We start from the raw sequence: 22,888 nt of genomic DNA, 5'->3' as shown, positions 1-22,888 counted from the left end.
TGATGCTGGCATTGACTTAGCTCACATATAGTGGTGCTTCTGTACATATACATATACGCACATATTTATTCCTGACAATAATAAAAAAATACTCTCTTTGGGGAGGCAGTGGCTTCTTTTTCTCATGTGAGCCAGCTCTTCCTGGGTAACCCTGCTATGTTGGTGCCAAGTCTGGCCCATCACAATCACTTTCACGGCAACAGACAAGTGTCACAAACACAGGATCATGACTTGACTACAGGGGATTCCGGCAGAAGGAGAAGCTTGGCAGGAGAGAAGAAAGATCGGCTCATCACCCTAGGGGAGGGAGAGCCGCAGTTAGGGATTGTATTTTTTTCATAAAATATCTATGACCCAGTCTAAATCATTTCAGTGACAGTGAAAGGGACTTCCCCATTAGAGGTTTCTTTTAATGGTGTTGATTAATGAACATTTAATGTGCAAAGTAAATTGATTTGGGATCTGAATACTAAAATGCAGCAATGATAATGCTTAGCTCTTACAAAAGCTACTGGCATGTATGATTCCTTTAAGGTCTACCTGCCAAGCATGCTCTTCTTTTTGTAGCATTCTGTGATGTCACCTTGTCTGTAATTGTTGTGAGATGTTCAGCTATCGTAGCAATGCTTAGTATTTAAAAAAAAAAACCCAACCTATTAATCTCTTTCAAATGCTGGCAGATATTAGTTTGACATCTCTACACACACCAGCTAATCCATTGTCCCTCCCTGCCTACAGCAGCCTCATAATCTCCCAGGGCAGATATACCATTATTACACACAGTATGATCATAAACACTGCAAGGGAGTAGATAGCTTGCAAATCTGTGGTGTCTTCCATTCAAGGATCTCAAAACACAAATTAAGGGGGAGAAAGAGACACACACACACTCTCTCTCTCTCTCAGTCTGTCCCTGTTTAACAAGCAAAGGCCAGGCACAGAGACTTTAAGGGCCAGGGCCCAGATTCACAAAAGTAATCAATGGAAGTTAGGAGCCTAAACTACCTTTAAAAATTTGGCCTTAAGTGACTTGCCCAAGATCCCATAGGAAGTTTGTGCCAGAGGCAGAAATAGAATCGGGAGTCTAGTCTCCTGGTTCTAGCTAACTACTCGACCCATGGTTCCCAAACAGCAGCCATCCATCAGACCCTCAATGGACTGCAGCAAGCTGGCTGGTCTAGTAGTGCTGAGTGTTCTCCTTGTTTCCATCCTTGTTACTTTGTCATGTCAGCCATCGCAGTAGCTGCCAGCGGTGTTCTGGCAGTGGGAGGGAAAATGGTTCATGCCAGCACCAGTGGGAGGGAAGGGGTGTGTTGGCCAGTATCTCCTTAAGAGGTGGGCCACTTTATGAGACAGTTTAACAACTCCTGGACTAGAGCGTGGGAGTGTAAAAGACTAGCACACCAAGAACTGCTTCCCAAGGAAATGAAACAGCTGGGGGTGCAGGGCATAGGAGGGGGTCGAGAGAATTGCGCTGGTTGCTAAAGTTTGTTCCAGAAGGAAACTCTCTCTCTTTAGGAGGTGGCACTTGGACTGGGGGTGTGTCAGGAAGAGGGGCAGCCTATTAGCCTCCCCTGTTGGTGTGTGTCCTGCTGCAGCCCCTGGGGCTGGCCTGTGCTGGGCACCAGCCTGAGTCTGTCTGTCCTGCACTGTGCACCAGCCTCACCTGTCTGTCTGACCTGTGCCTCAGCCCCTGTCCTGTCTAGCCTGACCTTCCTGTCTGTCTGTCCTGCACCGATCTCACCTGTCTGTCTGTCCTGTGTCCCAGCCCCTGTCCTGTCCAGCCTGACCCTCCTGTCTGTCTGTCCTGCACTGTGCACCGACCTCACCTGTCTGTCTGTCCTGTGCCCCAGCCATGTCCTGTCCAGTCTGACCTTCCTGTCTGTCTGTCCTGCACTGTGCACCGACCTCACCTGTCTGTCTGTCCTGTGCCCCAGCCATGTCCTGTCCAGTCTGACCTTCCTGTCTGTCTGTCCTGCACTGTGCACCGACCTCACCTGTCTGTCTATCCTGTGTCCCAGCCCCTGTCCTGTCCAGCCTGAGCCTCCTGTCTGTCCTGCACCGTGCACCGACCTCACCTGTCTGCCTGTCCCGTGCCGCCCCCGTGTCCCGCCCCGCGCCTGGCCCCGCTGTCAGTCAGTGGCGGCGGGTGGGCGGCGCCGGCTCCTCCTCTGGGCCCGTCCCCGCCGCTGCTGCAGAGTCTCGGCCGCGCCAGCCGCCGCGCACCATGGCCACGGACGAGCTGGCCAGCAAGCTGAGCCGCCGGCTGCAGCTGGAGGAGGGCGAGGGCGGCGGCGGCGGGGGGCCCGAGGGGCAGAACGGGGAGGCGGCCGCGCCCGAGCCCGACGGCCCGGAGCCCCTGGGCGGCGGCGCGGGCGATGAGCTGAGCGCCAGGCTGCAGCGGCGCACGGAGCTGAGCCAGGGCGGCGGGGAGCTCTCGCCCGGCGGCGGCCGCAAGGTCTTTAACCCCTACACCGAGTTCCGCGAGTTCTCCCGCCGGCAGATCCGCGACATGGAGCGTCTCTTCCGGCAGTGAGTGCCCGGGGGGTGCCCGGGGCCGGGGGTGCCCGGGGGGCGCCCGGGGCGGGGCAGGGAGCTCCCCGGCGGCCGTGCAGGCTGGAGCAGTGAGTGCCCGGGGGGTGCCGGGGGGTCCCCGGGGGGCGCCCGGGGCGGGGCAGGGAGCTCCCCGGCGGCCGTGCAGGCTGGAGCAGTGAGGGCCCGGGGGGTGCCCGGGGCCGGGGGGTCCCCGGGGGGCGCCCGGGGCGGGGCAGGGAGCTCCCCGGCGGCCGTGCAGGCTGGAGCAGTGAGGGCCCGGGGGCGCGGGGGGTGCCCGGGGCCGGGGGTGCCCGGGGGGCGCCCGGGGCGGGGCAGGGAGCTCCCCGGCGGCCGTGCAGGCTGGTGCAGTGAGTGCCCGGGGAGAGGAGAACCAGGGAATTGAGCCGCTCCCCACCCCAGCAGCCGGTGCTGGGGACCGGGAAAGCGACCCCCCCCGTAAAGTCCGGGGGAGAAGGGGAGCCCCCACCCCACCCCCTAACCACACACGACAGGGCGTGGATGGAGCCACTTGCAACCACTGAGTGCCGGGGGGGGAGATGATGGAGATCCTCCTCCCCAGCCTCCTTCCTCTGGGCAGAGATACCTGTCTCTCTGGTTGGGGGACTCCAGCCCCTTTCCTTCCCCTCCTGAGGAGCAAACCCAACCGCTTCCCCATCCTCATCGCCTGCCCCGGGGGCATCACTGACCTCTGTCTTGGGGGGAGAATTGCCCCTGAGACACTCCTCTGCCCCTCAGGGCATCACTGACCTATGCACAAGTGGGGTGTAGTTCAGCTTGCTTCTGGCAGGCTTAGAGATGCCACTCTCAGCCATGTGACGCTGGAGGGAGTAGGAATGGTTACATTAGGAGCATGAGCAATTCCCCCTTTCCTCCCCCAAAAGACTGCCAGACTTAGCTGCATTAGAGAGGCTGGGCTTTTGATTTAAAGCAGGGTGTGCAGTGTGCCTGTGGATAGAAGAGGGAAAAGATCTCTGCACAAACTCCCCCCTCCTTTTAAGCGAGTCTGGCAACGGGTGTGAAGCCTCCAGACCTCTATAGAAGAAGTTGATCCTGCACAAGAAAGCTTAGTGGTGTGAGGGTGATTAGCGTTTCTGCTGCATGCTGAGATAATACCCAGTGCTGCTTTTGTAATAGTTATAGTTTAGGGAATCTTGTTCCTTTTTTTGTCGTGTGTGTGTGTTGCAAGTTCCACTTCCAGAATTGGAGGTGACTTGCTCTTGTTTTGGATTTAACAAGAAAATCCTTCCATCTCTTCCCAACTAACCAAGCCGGGCCTGTGGCGTTATGGCTTTGCAGACATTGCTCTTTTCCGTAGAGTTAACAGAAAAGAAGGCAACTTTAGAAAAACCTGACATGGCAATAAATTTCACACATCAGAGCAACACTTCCTGCTCTATTAATTTCTGCTGTATTCCTCTTTTTGGTTGCTCTCCATTCAGTCCCTCCTGAGGCTCGCGCTCTGACAATTACTGTACTAGCTTGCTTCAAATAAGTTATCAGTAGTCGCTAACGGCAACTATCAGGGAAGAAACCTTAGAGTTGTAGAAATTTCTCATGGAAACTGAAAAGAAACGTAAGTTTTGATCTTCTGGAAACATAAGAATTCTGCAGGCTGTGGGTTAAGTTACAAGCTGCAACATTAATAAGTAAAATAGACTGGATCTCCTCTGTAAAAATCGGTTGATCTATAGCTTGATGTACAGACATTACCTTCTCAGTGTAACAAGTTAAAATTCCGGGAATACAGATCACATTAATGGGCCATGTAGTCTGGTATCCTGCCTCTGGCACTGGCGAGCACCAAATGCTTCAAAGCAAAGTGGGAAAATCCCATAATGCGCCTGGTCAGTTGTGTAATGCTTTGAGGGCCCATTCTTGCACCACTGCTGGGAGTTTTATTGTTGGCTTCAATAGGGGTAGGAACAGGGATGAAATCGGTGGAAAGGATGCTGCTCTGTGTATGTTACTACCATCAATATAAGGGCCTGTCATTGCTCTTTAAATCCTGACCTTTCCTGCTCAGCTATTTTAAATTAGCATCCAGCTGAGACATGACATATGTTGTTAGCCATTTATTTAAACAGTGTTTAGCTAAATCAGTCTAGGAACAAATATTTAGAGAGTTTGAGTGTGTTAACTAGAAAGGCTGCACTAAAAAAACATAAGGATCTTCAGGGCAATGGTCCATAGACTCTTAATTGAGCTCCATACAGGAGTAAGTAGGTGAATTTTAATGGCCTGTGATATACAGAAGGTCAGACGAGATGATCTAATGGTCCCTTCTGGCTTTAAACTCTGACACTGATTTAAAATAAATGCAGTGATGGAACTAAGGGAGATGCTATTGGAAAACAACACGTTTCCTCATGTTTACAAAATCTGAAATTATACTGGAAACGCTTTGTTTGAATAAGTTACTTTTCACTATGATGGGCCTTTTTTTTAAAATGTTTTTCTGCTGGGACATTAAAAATGGACTAGTTCTGCTTTTGTTTTTATGGTAAGTTCCGAGTCAATTTCACTTCCAGATACTTTGCACTGGCATTATTCTGCTGCATTGTTTTGGAATGTTTGTTTGGGGATTGTTAATCTGTTTCCCCTGAAACTTAAATTTTTTCTGGCTACAGAGATCTTAATTTTGGACCAGTGCTGACCTGTGTTTGTTCTTTTAAAATTGGAGTGCAACCCACTGCTCAGGGATAGGCATTGCATGTGGCAGTTGAAAATGAGGAAATGCCACATTGTTGGCCAAAAGCTGCGTCTGGCCATATTCTGGCCCAGCTCTAACGCCTACTTCTGATTACAGAACTACAGAGTGAGCAGTTTCTACACACTCAGCTCATTTGTTCTAACGTTACTTAGTTGAACACACTTCCGAGCATTTTGCTGCAGCATGAGGAATGAGAGTCTGTGTGGGAGCTGTAAAGCTAGATTGCAAAGTAAAGCCAAGCAAATTGCATTCTTATGGATCAAGCCAGGGCCACTGTCATAACTTGGATAATTAGCAAAATCTAGAGAATTCTACCCAAAACCACTGGCAAATCCAGGTAGCCAGAATACCAGTTCAGCTTACTTTCTGGATTTGCCTGTGTTGTCTATATATTGATGAAAACTAGAGCAGTGGCAATCCCTGTCATATTCTTGTGTTAATTTCTCTGTATCTGACTTGTTCTCTGAAGATTTTCTCATTGGTATAGATGAATTTGCTGCTCCTCTTTTGCCACAGATGCCTTTTTTTAGTGACAAGACTGCCCCCGTTCTGATAGCGTTAACAGACATTTGGTAGGTAAAATATGAGGGTCTGTGGAAAGTTTTTCTCCATTGAGGCCTGAGATGTATACTCGCCCCGTGGAGCCTAGTGGAATCAAAGAGTCATAGAGTTCAAGACCAGAAGGGACAACCAGATCATCTAGTCTGACCTCCAGTATATTACAAACCACCAACAGCACCCAGCACCCTCACACTAAACCTAACAACCAAAACTAAACCACAGCACCAGCGCCCACAGGAGACTAACCTGTTATTTGCCACAGTTAGAGAACAGGAGGGAGCAAGGTGCTCCAGTGCCCAAGGCCACCTCGGTGATAGGGAAGTGATTAATCATAGCATGAGGCATTCAGTTTCTAAATGTGTATTTGTACTAAGGTTTCCAGAGCTCACTTTTCATAGTCCCTGGGATAGTTCGTGTGAGTAAGGGTTACTGGTCTGGGTCCTGAGATCCAGCATTACCCAGACATTTTGTTATTAGCGGCTTTGTAATCTGCCTCTGTGTGCTCTCCCTTGTTCTTCATTTTTAAAACCTACTGAACGGACCGTTTCTCATTCTCTCGCCCTCCTCCTGCTTCCCTTTCAGGGTATTAACACGAGGTGTGATTCAGAGCTTGTCAAAGTCAATGGGAAGTGTCTCGTTGACTTCCTTGGTCTTTCGATCAGTCCCTCAGACAGTGGCTTATGTGTCGCATTGAATTCAGCAAATTGCTACTTTTTAATCTCTTGTAGTGTAGCTGTGCTGGCCTGTAGCAGAGCTTGCAAAGCCCGGTTGTGTGTGTAACAGAACCTAAGGGACCCTGACTTCATCCCCCACTTCCTAAGTCAGTGTGAGGCATTTCTGTAGATGTCCAGAAGGGAAAGCAACAATTAAAACATCTTGTAAAATGAAAAGGTTGCAGAAGTAGTGCTCTGCCCATGAATATCCCTTTGTTAAGTTCTGCTTCTCCCCTAACCTTTTAAAGAAAAACAAAAGTTAGCCTTAAATTATTTCTCCTTCCTAGTCACCAGAACCACATAGGTAAAGATTTAAGTCAGTCCACCTCCAAAGCTGTGTTAGCTTGTTCCGGCTTTAGAGGTTTTACTTCTCTTCCTTTCATGCTGTTTTTTCTAGTTCTGCTTTTCTCCTCCAGTATATGTTTGCAGGTTGTTCCTCTTCTACCCCATTGGCTTTCTTCTGAGTTGTGGGGTGTATTTTTGGTTCTGTATTTATTAGCTCCTGTTCAAAAGGCCACGTTGCTATCAACATACTTACGTTTAGTTCTGTAAGTTTCAAATACCTTTACACTTAGTTTGAAATGAGCTCACTGCTTTCTGCAGTCTTTTGTGTGCGTGTTTCTCTCTGCTACAGCAATTAAGTGTCTGTATAAGGAGACCATAGAACCAGAGGCTTAGAAAGACACAGGAAATACAGTCATCTGCTTCTGTAGTATAGGTCAGTCACATATTTAGTCATCTGTCTTCCCTGAAGCAGCTGTGGTAGAGATCTAATCAGTACTTGTTTTCCTATGGTATAATATATAATGTCAGACAAAATGTTGCTGAATTCTGTGCCATGCTCTCTTCCTGAAAGGAGTTGGCAGATTGGGGGATACTTCTTCCTCAGAGAAAGAAACGGTCCATCGCCTCCTATCCAGCACCTCTGATTGCAGCCCCGTTACTTCCAAGATTCTAGAATCTTGGCATCTTCCAGATTCCATTTACACAGGCTTTACATCCCGAATTCTAAAAATCGTGCTTGGTTGGTGCCAGTGAAGATAACCCGGTGTGGATGGGGTTAAACCAGGGCAAGGACATGCTGTCTCTAGCTAGGAGCCTGGTTTCAACATAGTTCGTCCTTGTCCTCTTTGCCTGGTCAAATCCTTATTCGATCTGTTGGCGCCAAACTGGTAAACATGGCTGTTTTAAATTATGAAGGGTTCCTGGGATGGTCCTGTTTAATGAGGCAAAGAACTGGGGAAGACTAAGTAACACAAGCAGGAAGAGCTTGCTAGCAAAGAATTTGAAGGAGCCATTGACTGACCCTTCTGACACAGAAATGCTCTAATGATGTTTCTTTTGAGGTTGCTAATAATGGGGTCATTTACCACTTAGCCAGAGATTAGGGGCACAATTAAAGCCTGTCTCCAGGAGAGGTAATCCCCCTTTCCAAGTTAGGAAGCTGAGGGAATTTGCAACACTGCAATAATTCATCCACAGGGTGTATTTAATGTTATCCAGACAGAGGCTTTGTTGAAATGCTGCACTGAATTGACCCCACTGATTTGGGGAAGAGGAAGGACTGAGTTACATACAGGGCGGCGGGATTTTCAGCAAGAGAGCGGCTACCAGCCCTGGCACGCAAAGCATGAGTCATGCTAGCAAGAAGGGAGATTTTGCTTTATAGCCCAGGCTATCACACTGAAGTTAAAATGGATCCCTAGAATAACTTAAGGAAGGGGAAAAGAGGGGCAGGTGCCTAATTCAAGGCAGCCAATGTACTAGCCACTGAATTGGAGCTGCATTTGTTGCAGTTTGGAGAGAACCCAGTCTAGAGAGAAGCTTTTTTTCCGCCTCCCAAACTGGCTTTGTCATCAGCTACACGTTCAACCAAATGTACCCAGGCTTCCAGGAGACCGTCCTTTCTCCTAATATAGTAGGAAGGCCCACAGACCATGGGGAGTGAGAGGAACCATTGCTGCTCCAAAAGCAAACTGCACCCCTGAGTCACAGGCCGGCGCAGGTTTAGGCTCTGCACTGTGGAGAACCTCTGCTCCCCTCGCATGATAGCTTCAAACATGCCTTATTCGGACCCAGCTCTAGCTCCTCGAGCTGCGATTACAGTGACTGCTTGTGGCAGAGCCTAAACACAACTTCTCCCCCCTCCTCCAGAGGGAAGAGAGTCTTGCTTGCGGTAACTAACAAGGTGGGACAGATCTGTGGATTTTCCTGCTGGAAGAAAGGAAATGATCAGGTGGGCCTGGGCATGTTTTCAGGATCGCCTGTGCTTTGCTGATGGTGGTGAAGTGCCGGATTCCTGCAGCTGGACAGCACCGAGAAATCCCTCTGCCCCTGAACTCTAAGGGCAGTGGGGGCGCTGACTGGCCCACATCTAAGAGCCCAGTTTCCCTGCTGGGTTCTTAACACTAGGATCAGAGTCAGCAGCTGAGGTGGCCCCAAGGTACTGCTCTCCAGCTGATCCTAGCTGGAGCTACTGTGGCAGGGAGGGGAGGGTGAGACTGACCCCTCCCAGCCAGGTGGGCCTGGCCCGGCCCTTTTGGCATTCTTGGAGGAGCGAAGCCAAGGGATGCGTGTCTGTCTGGGAATCTCTTCGCTGTGTCCACCTCTCCAACGCATGAGTCCCTGCAGCAGCTCGAGAATCCCAGCCATGTGGATCACTAATTCTCTAGGGGCCTGCGTCAAGGAATTCTGAACAGAGGAATCAAATGGTTCTGTTCAGCGCCCTGCAGAGGAGAAGCCTGACGCCTGTTGCCGCTGGAGCCAACACAATTGGCAGGTTCCTTGGGGGTGGGGACCTGTCCCTGGGTCTGTGTTTCGTGGGTCCGATTTCACTCCAGGACAGCCAGAGAGGCTGGAGACACGCCACTGGGATCTTCGGGCCTTCCCGTGCAGGGGAGAGAGTGTGGCGCGCACAAGTGGTGAAGTCGTGAGTTATACTACGATGTCCGTAATGAGTGGAACAGAGAGACGGCTGTCGGGGCAGCCCCACATTCTCCTCTCTTCTGCTCAGTGTGGGGAACATTGTCCTCTGGCAGCAGACGGCACAAGCTGGGGCTGGATGAATGTCCTGCAGGCAAGATACTTAATGGAAGGCAGTCTGGAACCTTGGCCCACCACCAGTTACTCACAGCGCTAGCTCCCGATAAAGGTGGAAAATGACCAAGCCTTCATTTGTGCTGTAGGGTAGCTCTCAACTTTGGCTAGGAGCGTGGGTGTCGGGTATCGCGAACTGCCCCCCGCTGGCAGCCGGGACTCAAAAGCAGGTCACTGCTCACAGAGGATCAGACAAGGCCCAGCTGAGACTTTCCACCTCCAAACTCCGAAGCACAATTATGAGAATTGCCTGGAGCGTTTTCAGATCTCGCTTTCAGGACTGGAAATTACCCTGATCCAAGGCCTTTGCTCTATTAATCCCTGGAGGAGTGCCAGAAAGGCTCCTTTTGGCTGAGGGACCATGCAGAGATTTAAGGGATGCTTCCTGACGCCCCGTGTCTTACGGAGAGCGGTGTGTAGCCCCGGGAAGTAGCGGGCTCCATTTTTCCAATACTGTGCAAGGGTTGTTTCCGACCCTGGCAAACTGGAAGATTAAACTCTTTCCCCACCTCCACCCCCTGATAGGTCTTCCGGCTCAGGAGCAGATTCACCATGAAACAAACCGAGGGGTGGCACGGGGCCCCCAATGATGGGGGGTCTCCCAAAATGCAGGACAAATATCTGACAACTTGCCCCGAGTCCCGGCGGGTGGCACAGCAGGGCTCAGGCTGGCAGGCTGCCTGCATGCCGTGGCCGGTGGCCCCACACTGCTCCCGGAAGTGGCTGGCGGCTGGCACGTCTCTGCGCGCCCCTCGTGGGGGGGGGGGGAGAGTCAGCTCCAAATGCTGCCCCTGCCCCAGGCAATGAACAGAGACCCATTGCTCCCCCTCCCCTCCAGGGGCATGCAGAGACATGCCAGCAGCAGGGCTAAGGCAGCTCCCTGCCCGCTCTACCTCCCTCCTTCAGCGCCGCTTTGCTCCTGGAAGCAGCCAGCATGTCCCTGCAGCCATTGGGTGGGGGGGGGGAGGTGGTTTCTGCACGCTGCCCCCACCCCGAGCACCGACTCTGCAGCTCCCATTGGCTGGGAACTGCGGCGGCAATGCCTGCGGGCAGCGGCACACAGAGACCCCCCTGCCCTTCCCCCCGCCTAGGAGTCTCTGACGGAGGCGGGGGGTGTCGGTTGCTTTGGGAGCCATGCCACCCAAGGTAAACGCTGCCCCCTTGTCCTCCTCCTGCACCCCAACCCCCTGCCCCAATCAAGGTAGCTCACTTTATTTTCATTTACTTCCCATTACTTATAATATAGGAGGAGGATGAAGAAAAAAAAGAATGAAAAACGGAGGAGGGAGATAAGAGAGAATGTACTTTTTCTTGGCTGGGTCCCGAGGGGGGGGCCCCGAAAATGAAGCTGCGCACAGGGCCCCACTAACTCTAAATCCGCCACTGTTCCAGCTTCATTTTTGTAGACAAGATGTTGACCTGCTAGTTCTACAAACCCAACCCTTTGTACCATATTGAAGCAAGTGGGGCTAATTGGGGCTGCCATTCAGCTGGATTAGGGGAGTTCAGAACTTCTGAAATCAGGGCTACCCACTCCAGATTGTTGAATTACCAACTCTAATGGTGAGCCAGGAATTCCTGACTTCTGAGCTCAGCTTTCTGACCACGGGCTTCTCCCCATCTATAAACCTGTAAGAATATCTGCCTGTTTCAGAAGGGTGTTGGGAGGATGTCTGCAAAGGACTTTGAAGATGAACAATGAATAAAGTAACTAAAAGAACTGCTGATGGAGAACTGTGCTAGGTGCAGGGATCATCCAGATCAAACATATAAATCGTCTTTCTGAACAAGTCAGCTCAAGAAGATGAAGTAATTCTTGCTGGATGTTGCTGGCATCTACTCTGTCAGACACCGGGTGTTTAGCGTAATGTGTCTGGGATGTGTTAATGACTTAAGAGGAGGGGCTGGGGGAACTGGGGTTATTTAGTGTGCAGAAGAGAAGAGTGATGGGGGATTTGATAGCAGCCTTCAACTACCTGAAGGGGGGTTCCAAAGAGGATGGAGCTTGGCTGTTCTCAGTTTTGGCAGATGACAGAACAAGGAGTAATGGTCCCAAGTTGCAGTGGGGGAGGTCTAGGTTGGATATTGGGAAACACTATTTCACTAGGAGAGTGGTGAAGCACTGGAATGGGTTCCCTAGGGAGGTGGTGAAATCTCCATCCTAAAAGGTTTTTAAGGCCCAGCTTGACAAAGCCCTGGCTGGGATGATTAATTGGTGGTGTTCCTGTTTTGAGCAGGGGGTTGGACGAGATGACCTCCTGAGATCTCTTCCAACCCTAATCTTCTGTGATTCTTTAGGGAAGTCAGGGAACTTCAGCAGGTGTATTCTAGGGACAAAAAACATCAGGGTCTTCAAACAAACTCACTAGATGTCCTTATGAAATTTTTAAGTATGGATATGACTTGAATCTGCTTTCCTAGACAGTCTGCCAGATTAATCTAGCATTTTCAGGGAGAGGGCCCTCATGTTCTAATGGGTCGTTTCCATCTGTGACTTCTGCAATTGTTGGCTGCCCGACAATGATTTCACTGATAAGAGTAGGTATGAAGACTTCACCCTAATCAGAAGAACCTTCTAGTTTATGGACAAACGATTCTGATTCATTAAAGAACAGCAACCTTGTTCTAAACCAATCTTAATAGAGCAGGTAAATGGCGTATCAGCGTAATTGTTACTTTCACTACCAGTGTCTATCAGGTTAGCTGATTCACCAGTTCTCATTGCTCAATAGAAATGAAGTCATTGTTAAAACACTGATCCTGTGGCCATCTCTCCTGGTTTGAAAACCAGTGCAGAGCTACTCTGTGCCTTAAGATACACGTCTCTTGTGTCAACATAGACACGTATATTAGCAGAAATCCTTTGTTTCAGCACAGCATTCCAGTGTCTGGACATCATGGCAGAAAGAAGAATGGTAAATAAGAATGTTTAGGTTATTTATTCCACCCCATTATATTATACATCAGTCTCTGGGTTCAGTCCTGTTGCTTAGTGCTTAGTCTTATTTAGATTTTAAACTTCCCTTCAGAGTTTATAATGATTCAACAACTGAAGTGGATGTGTTTTCCTCCTTCCTTAACAGATGTGCATAGCTACATTCGTCTTGATGCACACACCAGTCCTATATTGAATCTGCCTCTGGAGCACTATGTTTTCTAATTTAGTATTTTTGAATGGATTTAGCGTGATCACTTCATTGGAAATCTCGTATATGCCGAGTAAAGCAAGCACTGAACCTCCTATAGCATGTGCACATTTTACCATGTAGGACTTAAGCAAAGAGGTGTAGGGTGTCGTCAGATAATGATGAAGCAAATTAAATCCACTCAACTCAAAGCACATGTACAGCTGTGATTCCACTTCAAAAGTAGGTTGGCCTAGGCTGAAGGGGGATTATCAAGGCACAGGTCTCAAACCAATCTTCCATGCTTGGTAGCGGTGGCAAGATTTACCTGGAAAAGCTCCTCTTGTACTGCAACAAATTCTTTAGCTGAAGTGGTGCACGCTTCACTGGGGAGAAAAGCATCTGGCGTGTTAATTTCAGCAGTAACACAAAGTATCATTCCAAAAGCATCCACTCCCCCCCCGCAGGGAGCCCTTTAGTGGGGTTGTTAATGCTTAGTGCAAGTGTATTCTAAGCCCCGAGAGTGATGAGCAAATGGAGCACTTGGATGTGTCCTGGAGGGCTTGAATACCATTGCAAACCAATCTCATTTAAGCCAAAAGTAAAACTAGATGCTATAAAAAGACACTCTCGGGTGCCTTTAGTGGTCTCGCACATGCCTCCGGTGTGGAAACACACCCAAAGCCATCTTGAGTAAGCCACCAAAGCACGGCCTGGCTCATCTTAATGCTTGCTATAAACGTTCAGCACAAACATGTTCTGTGATGGGATTTATGGGGCATGTTCACGATGAACCTTGACTATTATTATAGTGGGATATTGACGTCCTTATGGGGAACCCCTGGGCCAGGACACAGTGGATCATAAGCAACACCGATACTAATAATTGTAGCCACAGAGCTCTTACAGTGTGAATTGGGGGCTGCATCTGAGGATGATAAAACTTCATGTCTCTTTATGCACTCCTTAGTGACAGAGAATTCCTAGCCAGAGATGAAATTAAGAGAAGAGTCTGAGGGTGTTTTGAGGTCCATTGGTACATGCCTGGTGATGAGTTTCAATACTAGGTGCTTCCAGCCACATCCTGGCTATCTACATTCTGGCTACTATTTTTAAATACATGTTGAGTCATTGACCTGGGAGACTTTAGAGGAACCAGATCTTCATCTAAAACCTCACAATATCATAAGCCTCTGGGGAAGTGTGTGGTTTCCACTATTCATTTCTTTTAACAGGAAGGTTTTAGACAGCTCACCAGGCAGATCATCTGCACGCTAAGCGGGTGGAGAGGCTTTCCTAGAACGTGCAGACTCTTAATTGCTTCTCCTCCCATCCCGGTAGCTAATTTCATACCTGAATGCGCCATCTCCTCTTCAGAGTGGGAAACAAAATTCCTGCTCCTGAGAGTACTCAACTTGGAGTGCAGCAGCCAAGCTCCATAAAGATGTGTCTATAACCGGGCTGAAGCCACCAGCTGGAGATCTGTAAGACGACTTTCTACAGCAGGGCTCTGCACGTCTGATATTCACAGCTCAGCTGCCAGGCCTGGAGGCTTGTGCCAAGTCTCTCTCCCTCTCTTCCCCCAAGCCGTTTAAGAGCTAGTGCTTGATGCTGAGTGTACTGAGACTGCCAAAGTGCCACCATTCCATCTAGTTAGCTAAATCTGTTCAGTTTAACAAAGAGAAGGTTAAAAAGGTGACTTGATCACAGTCTATAAATCTCTACATGGGGAGCAAATATTTAATAATGGGCTCTTAAATCAAGCAGAGAAAGGGTTAACTCATGATCCCATGGCTGGAAGTGGAAGCGAGACAAATTCAGACGGGAAATAAGGCGTACATTTTTGACAGTGAGGATAATTAACCAAGGCTCATAGTGGATTCTCCATCACCGACCATTTTAAAATCACGATTGGATGTTTTTCTAAAAGCTCTGCTCTAGGAATTATCGTGGGGCAGTGCCCAGGCCTGTGCTATATGGAAGGTCAGTCTAGATGATCAGTGGTCCCTTGTGGCCTTGGAATCTCCACTGAAGGAAGTGATGGCCCATTACCCGAACTTCTGCTCACTTTCTAGGGGTGCCCCGATTCTTATCAGAGCAACTGCCGTAGTAAGTTCTGGTGTTGTTTATGCCCCCTGTACAATTTTTGGAACAATAAGTAGAAGAAATATTTTAATGGTGCAAAAAAGCCCACAACCAACCCTGTAATTTCCTCCTTTGTTTGCTTTGTCCTTGTCTGTTTGCAAGCCATTGCACTCTGTACAATCAGTAATACAATGTCGAAATGCTTCCTGCTCTTGCTTCCTGCCTTGCCCCATTCAGGTTGGCATGTCCCTATGCTCTTTCCACACCCACACAGAGTCTGGTCTTTGTCTTTAGCATGGCATTGCTTGTGGATATTGTGATAAGCTCCAGCTATTGCCAGGGTTGGAGGCTGGAAAGCAAACAGACTCGCCCACTAAGTACAATGAAGGGGCTGAGCTATACCATAACTCTGCACTCAGTGTCAACAGGCTGCATAATGCATGATGGTAGGCCATTAAGAGACAAAAGCAGATCCATTATTTTAAGAACTTATTTTATTATGGACTATGAACTTCCTGTTGTGGTATTCACCTGGTCGGCTTTTGTACAGTGGGGAAATTGTACCATTGGGCAGTAGATCAGCTTCCTAAGCTGGATCTGAATGTCACTAACTGTAGCTCTTTTTACAGTCTGTGTGTTATGTTGCTGGAGAGGGAATTGAAAGTTAGAGCTTCAGGGTCCTGAGCTGGAAAGGGATTGCATTTACTGGGTGTGTAGTTCAATCCCATGCCAGGGGCTCTAGGCAAAGGTCTTCGATTCACTCTCTGCCAGCTGGAATGATGCTTTGTGGAATTATGTTTCTTTTTTGATTGAGAACTAGCCGTTCAGGAGCGGCTGTAGTCAAGCATCAGGGGGTGCATGTATAATACAGAGGGTCAGTACTATCTCCTTGCATCACTCTGCTGGTCTCCTGTACAGAGATGGATTTCACTCTTAGTATGTTATATATGTCCCTCCTGACGCTTTGCTGCATGGCCCTGGGGGAGAGGAGGGTAAATTTCACCCATCATGTGTGATCATGTCTCCCTTGAGTAGCTGCTGCCCACAGAGGATGACAGCTTGCTATTGCTCACAGCTAAGATTTTAGCTAAGCTAACATTTTAGCTCAACTGGGAGAGGCCTGATCATTTGATACTGAAGTCCCTGAGTTCCACTGACTCCATGGTATTTGATGAATCCACGGCATAGAGAGATGGTACAGGTGGGTTTGCAAAGGCAGCACTGATGGGGAGCGATAGGACAGGGCCTTCTAGAAAAGTGCTGATAACATAGAGGCAAAGTCACGGGATCTGAATTAGCAACTTCTGAAGGGAAGCTGGTCTCTGTAGTTATTGTTTCTGTCTCCTAGGTATGACGCGGGGAAAGATGGCTTCATTGATCTGATGGAATTGAAGCTAATGATGGAAAAACTAGGAGCATCACAAACGCACCTTGGGCTGAAAAATATGATCAAAGAAGTAGACGAAGATTTTGATGGCAAGCTTAGCTTCCGGGAGGTAAGGCCTTCTCTAGTGAGCAGTATCAGAGTGAGTGCGCCAGGACAGTGTGCCCATCCTGGTTTGTGTGCCCGATCCATGGAAGCACCTGCTCCTCTCCGGGGATACCGAGACTTTTAGATGTTTCTCTTCTCTGCCAGGGCAGGACAACTGCTCCTTCACTTGCTCCCCAGTGATCTTTGTGCCCTCGGTTACGGTGTATAGCTAATCACGCTGCATGTGTCTCCGAGCCTTCCACCACTGAATATCTATGCTGTGCACGTTCAGCCAGACTGCCTTTTGCCCTAGAAAGTAGCTGGCTAAAAGCTCTTCTGATGTGTCTGTAGGCTCCTGTAGAAGGATGTAGATAGTATGGTGATGGGTGTGTTAGAAATGCTTTAGAGGGCTAGATCTGGGTCAGTTTGGAGTCAGGGTGGGTTGAGTCAGTTTCCAGATCCACCAGCCTGTTTCTCCTGCCATAGCCCTAAGGGAATGGCCTCCCAGTCGAAGGCAGGAGAATTCAACATGCGCCCCATATAAATGTCTATAGCAACTGTGCCCTGGGGAGAAGCTTGTGCTTAAATGCCAGCTAAACTGCATTCGGGCGGTTTTACAGCTGGCAACTTCAACCTGGAGGCCACAACGCTGGGCTGTGATTGAGGTTCCCACCTTGCACAGCTGTAGCATCTTTGTGTTACTGTGGCTGGCAGCGTGGGGCTTGCGTGTTCTCTCCCTTCGGCCCTGATCCAGCAAGATAATTAAGCACGTGCCTATCTTTAAGCCTCGGACCAGTCCCACTGGCTTCAGTCACCTGCCAAATTTGTGGCTCTTTATTTTTTCAGCTCCCGTGTTTTTAAATCACCAGCATTTCACTAATCCAGGGGCTTTTCTGACTCTGATTTCTTTGGGATCTGCAAAGCTTCCATGACACTGGTGAGGTCAGGTTATACTGGAATTTGTCTTGCGCAACGTGGGCGGGTTTGGCACTTGGGGATGGCGTATAAAGGCTGAGTGCCCAGTCACTAGAGGGGAGGGGGTAAGTGTCAATGTGCGCTCTAGGAGTTTGCTACAGGAAGGAGTGGGCTGCTTCTCAAGCAATTGATAAAGGCCTCTCCCTCCTTCCCACCTTTGAAAAGATCTCTGGGCACCAGGGTTCCAGCTGCCTCTGTGCGGAGCCGTGACTCTGTACTTCCTGTCTGAGCGATGCTTGTGCCATTTTCGGAGTCCCCTGTGGCAGCCGTTGGTCCAGATCTTGGCTCACCCTCTTCCTGCATCATCTGGAGTGTGAATTGTCCCCATTACACGTTAGCTCTGTCAGAGGACCAGCAGGCAGTCTGGCCCCAGGCCCAGTGTCTCTTCGAGGGGAGATGAAGCAGGGAAGGGGGGGAGTTGGCACAGGGCTGCGAATGACTGATAGGGAGATAGGATGGAGAGCGTCTGGTTCTGTTACTCTGTGATGCACTTTTTGCTTCACCTACTACTTTTGGCAAAACCAGTGTTGTTAATGTGAGTCTGGGGACTGGAAAAGAGTCGTAACGCAGCCCTGTGCCCCTCCCCATTCCCTGTCCATCACGCGCTTAAATAAGACAGTTCCCAGGAGACCACACACAATTAACCTGATTCTGCAGGTCTACAAGTGCTCAGCCACTCCTTATTCGGTTGGATGAGAAATTAACACGCCCCACGCCATGTCTTTTTGGCAAGAAATTCCCCCTGGACAATGGAAGGGCAAACAGGGTCACTGCTAATGGGGCTGGATTCCCCGCAAATATCTGTATTGGGTTTAAATCAAAACTGCGAGTGCTTCCTCCATGCAGCCGGTCCCCTCTCACTCTGAGCTGTCATCTCCCCCCTTCAAGAATCCTTCTGCTGAAATTTGAGGTCTGGAAAACTTGCCTGATGGAGAGAGGCTCAGGGAGCTCAGTCTCTTTAGCTTAACAACCAAAGCGTTAAGGGCTGACTTGATCATGGCTTTAGAAGTACCTACAAGGCAAGAGATTTTTCACAGTGGGCTTGTCAGTCTAATAGACAATGGCAGAACGGTCGCTAGAGATTGGAGCTAAACAAATTCAGACTAGAAATAAGGTGCTTTTTTTTTTTTAAATCAGTGAGGGCAACAAACCATTGGAGCAACTTACCTATGGGTGTGGTGGATTCTCCATCACATAGACTTTAAATCAAGGCTAAAAGATCTGCGCTAGCTGACAGGGTGCTGGGCTTGCTGCAGGGATCACAGGGTGAGGTCTGGGGCCTGCGTTGTGCAGGTCAGGCTGGAAGACGATGGTCCCTTCTACTTAAAATAGATGAAACGTCATAATGGCGTAACGTCCTTCCCCGGTGTCATCTGCTGCACGTTCCTCCCCATCAGTGCTGCCGCCTCCGCTTCTGTGGTCTCCCCGCTTGGCCCCACATTCTGCTTAGGGATGTAAAAGGTTAACCAGTAAGCATTAGGTTTACCCTTAACTGGCCTTACCTGTTAACCACGGCGGTCCCATGCCGGCCAGAGGACCCCAGCTATGCCGGGTCGGGCTGGCAGGAGGGACCCCTGCCAGGCCGGCCAGAGCAACCTCGGTTAACCAGTTAAACAATATAATTTTAACTGGTTAACTTTTTAGCTGATATTTACATCCCTAATTCTGCTATTGCCTTGATGCTTCTGTGCCCCTCCTTCTCTCCCTCCACTTATGCCTTTGCCTCTGCTGTCCATCTCGCCTACAAAATCCTCCTTCCCCCTTTGCCTCTCACGTCCTCGCTGTCCTCGGTTCAGACCCCCTCTCGACACTCTGGCCTAGCATCCTGCTGGCACCCATCTCTGCTCTGGAGCTTGTCTAGGATAATATAAGAAATGGTTAAACCTGCTTTCCCCAGAATGTCTTCCCCTCTTGATGCCCCACCCAGAGGAGGATCGCTATGTCTGTTAGATTGTAAGCTGGCAGGCATTAATATATTCTTCTAGCCGCGAAGCACTCCTACCGTGCTATATGAACAAGGGTAAGTCTAATGGGGCAGTCGTGTTTAGGTTGTTGCATTCCTGCAGATCTCTAGGTCTCTCCAGCATTGAACCTCACCCCCAGTGTAGGACACTCATGCGGACACGCAGCCCCTTGCATTTAAAAGTCTTCCTTCCTTGTGGGAGATTTCCAGTGAGTTACACTGACTGCACAGAGTCCCTGGGATGGCATCGCTCTAAACATGCTTCCTGTGGGAGACGGGCTGCTTGCCTCCTTAAACAGCATCCGTGCAAAAGCACTCTGCTCTTGGGGCGTCGTAACGAAGCCTCTGCAGATCGAATGAAATCCCCTTCCGAAAAGAGAAGTGAGACTTTAGCAGCAAGGCAAAATAATGTACTCAGGGGATTATATCTTCCTGTTTTATGCACTGTCCAGGCTGTCGCCAGCGCCTTCGTTCTCTGTGAGGGACATATCTGCATGCAACCCTGAGCGGCTGGCATTCATGCTTGCTTGCTCTATGCAGTTATCTCAGCACTTGCCCTTAAAATACTCGTGAGCAGATGTGCAGCAGACATGTGATACAGCTCAGTATCATTCACAAGATGAATATTCATGGTGTTTGGTCCTACAGTCGCTAAATAAGATGGTGATGCTGGCCCAGTGACCTAATTTTCAGTGTCTAACCTGTCAGCTTCCCGCCTTTCCTGGTTACACGGCAGTCTCCTGACTCGCCCTCTCATGCTTGATACAACTGACTCTGAACATTTTGTATCAGGCCAGGTCCAGTGGGCAAGACACTGGACCAAGACTGAGGAAACTTGGTGTCTCCCAGCTCTGCCACTGCTGGCTTGGGACACCTTGGGAAAGTCACTTCAGCTTTTCCTTCTCCTCTTCGGTGGTGGAGATTGTGTATGTTCTTCAGGGCGGAGACTGTCCTACGTATCTGACGAGTGCAGTGGGCCCCTGATCTTGGTCAGTAATAAATAACACAGCGGGGAGCAAGTCTCTCTTCCCAGGATTATTCTCTTAGGCCCTCCAGCCAAGTTCCACTTACTGCAGTTTTGTGCCTCTTCCCTCTGACAGTTTCTCCTGATTTTCCGCAAAGCCGCGGCGGGCGAATTGCAGGAAGACAGCGGGCTTCACGCCTTAGCGCGGCTCTCGGAGATCGACGTCTCCACGGAGGGCGTGAAAGGAGCCAAAAGCTTCTTCGAGGCCAAAGTAAGGATAAAAATACAACTTGAAGTCATTTTAGTGCAGCTAGGAGGGGGGCAGGGGGAACACATGAGGGTGTGTTCCATTATCACAAGGTGACGGGTGTTCTGGGCCTGGGAGAGGATTCTGACCATAGTGCTCGGTGTTCAGATGTCCTATATAACCAGTGTGCGTCACACTGCGGTTTACAGAAAGCAACTCTGGAGCCAGACCCCGACCACCACCCGTTGTCGTGCGTTTCCTGTGTGAGCCAATGGCAGCTGCCTGCCCCCAAGGGTAGAGCTTGGCTTGCAGCCTGCAAAGCTGCTGCATGCGGCATCTGCTCTTCCTTGCGAGGCTGCTGAATGACAGCCGGGACAGCAAAGGTGCCGTGGCTTCGCACCTGCTGCCGGTTCACACATGACGAGTTTGGATGGCGACTTGTAGATGAGTCGTGCCCAAAGGGCCGGCTAGAAGCCTCGCTGTTAGGGCCTGATCCCCAACCCACTGAAGGGAGTGGAGAGTTTCCCCTGGGCTCTGCTGGGCTTTGGCTCACGCTCTTTGTGAGAAATCCTGCTGCCAAAGGCCTTGTGGGGTTGGCTCTTCTGACTCCCTTGCCTAATGCAATTGAACTTCCAGGTCCAAGCTGTTAATGAGGCCAGCCGCTTCGAAGAGGAGATCAAAGCCGAGCAGGAGGAGAAGAAAAAGCAGGCGGAGGAGATGAAACAGAGGAAAGCCGCCTTTAAGGAACTACAGTCCGCGTTCAAGCAATGATCAGAGGTTGGCGGGGAGGGCGGGGGGCGGCAGCAGCCCTGGAAAGGACTTCCACGGTACAGAGTGCCAAGGAGGTGCTGAGCAAACCGCTGTCTGGGAAATGTCCGGAATGATTTGTGTAAGTGATGGTTGAATGGACCAATTTATAAAGAACATTTTTTGTCTGTGAATCCAGAGTTGTTGGGCCACCTTCAGGGACAGGCTGCTGATGGTTTTGTTTATCATCCTGTTGTCTTGCAATGTAAATATGGCAAGTGAAGACTTGGCGAGCCGTTTCCCGTTGGTCTGTTAGCTGTTCTGTGACGATGTGTGTCTGCAAATTGGTGGGGGTGTAACTCTGCTTTTAAAAAAAACAAAACAAAACAAAAAAAGAAAACAACTTTCCGTGTGCTCTGAACTCGTGTGTGTTCTCTAGCTGTGAACCATTTTGTAAACCAAACCGTATGATAAGCACTGTGGCTATGCCCCCGGCATTGATTGTACTGCACTCTGGACTAGCATCTCCTGCTTGTGCAGAAGTGCCTTAGGCAGCTGTTAGTGCGCGGGGTCTTCTGGAAACAGTCTACACTTAATGCTTTAAATCAGTCACTTTAAAGGCCCGTAGCTGAAACCGTTCCAAAAATCATCTGGGGGAAAGCCCACATTAAGGCAGCATGGTCAGTCAACTGGATGAGGAGCTGGGGACGCTGAGTTCTAATCCTGCCTCTGGCACTGATTCACTGTGTGGCCTTGGATGAGTTGCTTGAAACTTTTTGGGCCCGTACAATGAGGACAAGACTACCTCCCTTCATCAGGGGGTGCGAACGAGAAGGTGGATTTTGAGCAGGGCCTGCCTCTCTGTGAGATGCTAAGCACCACAGACTGGTCCTAAATGGTTGCATACACTAAGGGCTCAACTTTTACAATCTGGACAGTTCCCTGAGCTGCCTTTGATGGCAGTGGGAGTTAAGGACTCACAGCACCTCCAGAAGTTGCTTGGCATATTGCTGACTTGAGATCCAAGTGCTGCATTTCATGACGAAGCTCTGCCTCTCTCTGCATTCCCTCTTGATAAACGCTTAGTACCGAGGTGTTAGGGAAAAGGACACAGCCTAGTTCTGGAAGATGCAGCTAGTGCTGGCATAATCTTGTGTATGTCACCTGAGTTGGTTTGTAGACAGTGTTCCCTGTGCAGAAAGAGCCATGGTAGGAGAACGAACGCAGGGGATTTCTCAGTATCAGGCCTAAATATTTTGGTCACCTGCAAAAAGTGAGGGGAAAGCCACAGGCATGCTGGGGAAACTTGCTGAATACAGCTACGGCTCTTTAACAACCAATAAACATTCAGGCTGGAAAAACACCTCTCTGAGAAGTGCTTTTATATGTCTTTTGCATGCACTGTGATCCTTAAAAGAAAGGGACAAACTCTAATCACCGTTGTTCGGTCCTTTCAGGGTTTGTAATGAAACCATACACATAACTAATGTCTCTAACTGCATTTCTGATGAGGTCAACTGGAATGCGCAGAAACCTCCATGGCACTAAGTGGTGTTTGTAATGAAAACCAGTAGAATTGGTTTGTGCCTGCCTGTAAGCATGGAAAGCCCGAACTAACCCTTAATGTCGTCATTCAGATGAGGAAGTGAAGTGTGAGAACAGAAGACTTGACATT

At 49.5% G+C, this 22,888-nt stretch overlaps 1 protein-coding gene across 1 annotated transcript; it reads left to right on the top strand.

The window, feature by feature from the left end:
• The first annotated feature begins 2,156 nt into the window (after positions 1-2,156).
• Positions 2,157-22,576, top strand: EFHD2 (EF-hand domain family member D2). Its single transcript, XM_084651605.1, has 4 exons — positions 2,157-2,532; positions 16,195-16,342; positions 20,356-20,490; positions 21,103-22,576. Exons 1-4 carry the CDS (start codon positions 2,228-2,230, stop codon positions 21,235-21,237), a joined length of 723 nt encoding a protein of 240 aa, XP_084507731.1. The 5' UTR covers positions 2,157-2,227; the 3' UTR covers positions 21,238-22,576.
• Positions 22,577-22,888: the final 312 nt, after the last annotated feature.

The sequence above is a fragment of the Lepidochelys olivacea genome (genome assembly GCF_965140295.1).
Source record: "Lepidochelys olivacea isolate rLepOli2 genome assembly, chromosome: 18".
NCBI lineage: Eukaryota > Metazoa > Chordata > Testudines > Cheloniidae > Lepidochelys > Lepidochelys olivacea.
The sequence above is the reverse complement of the archived record's forward strand: the minus strand, read 5'-3'. Positions and strand labels throughout refer to the sequence as shown.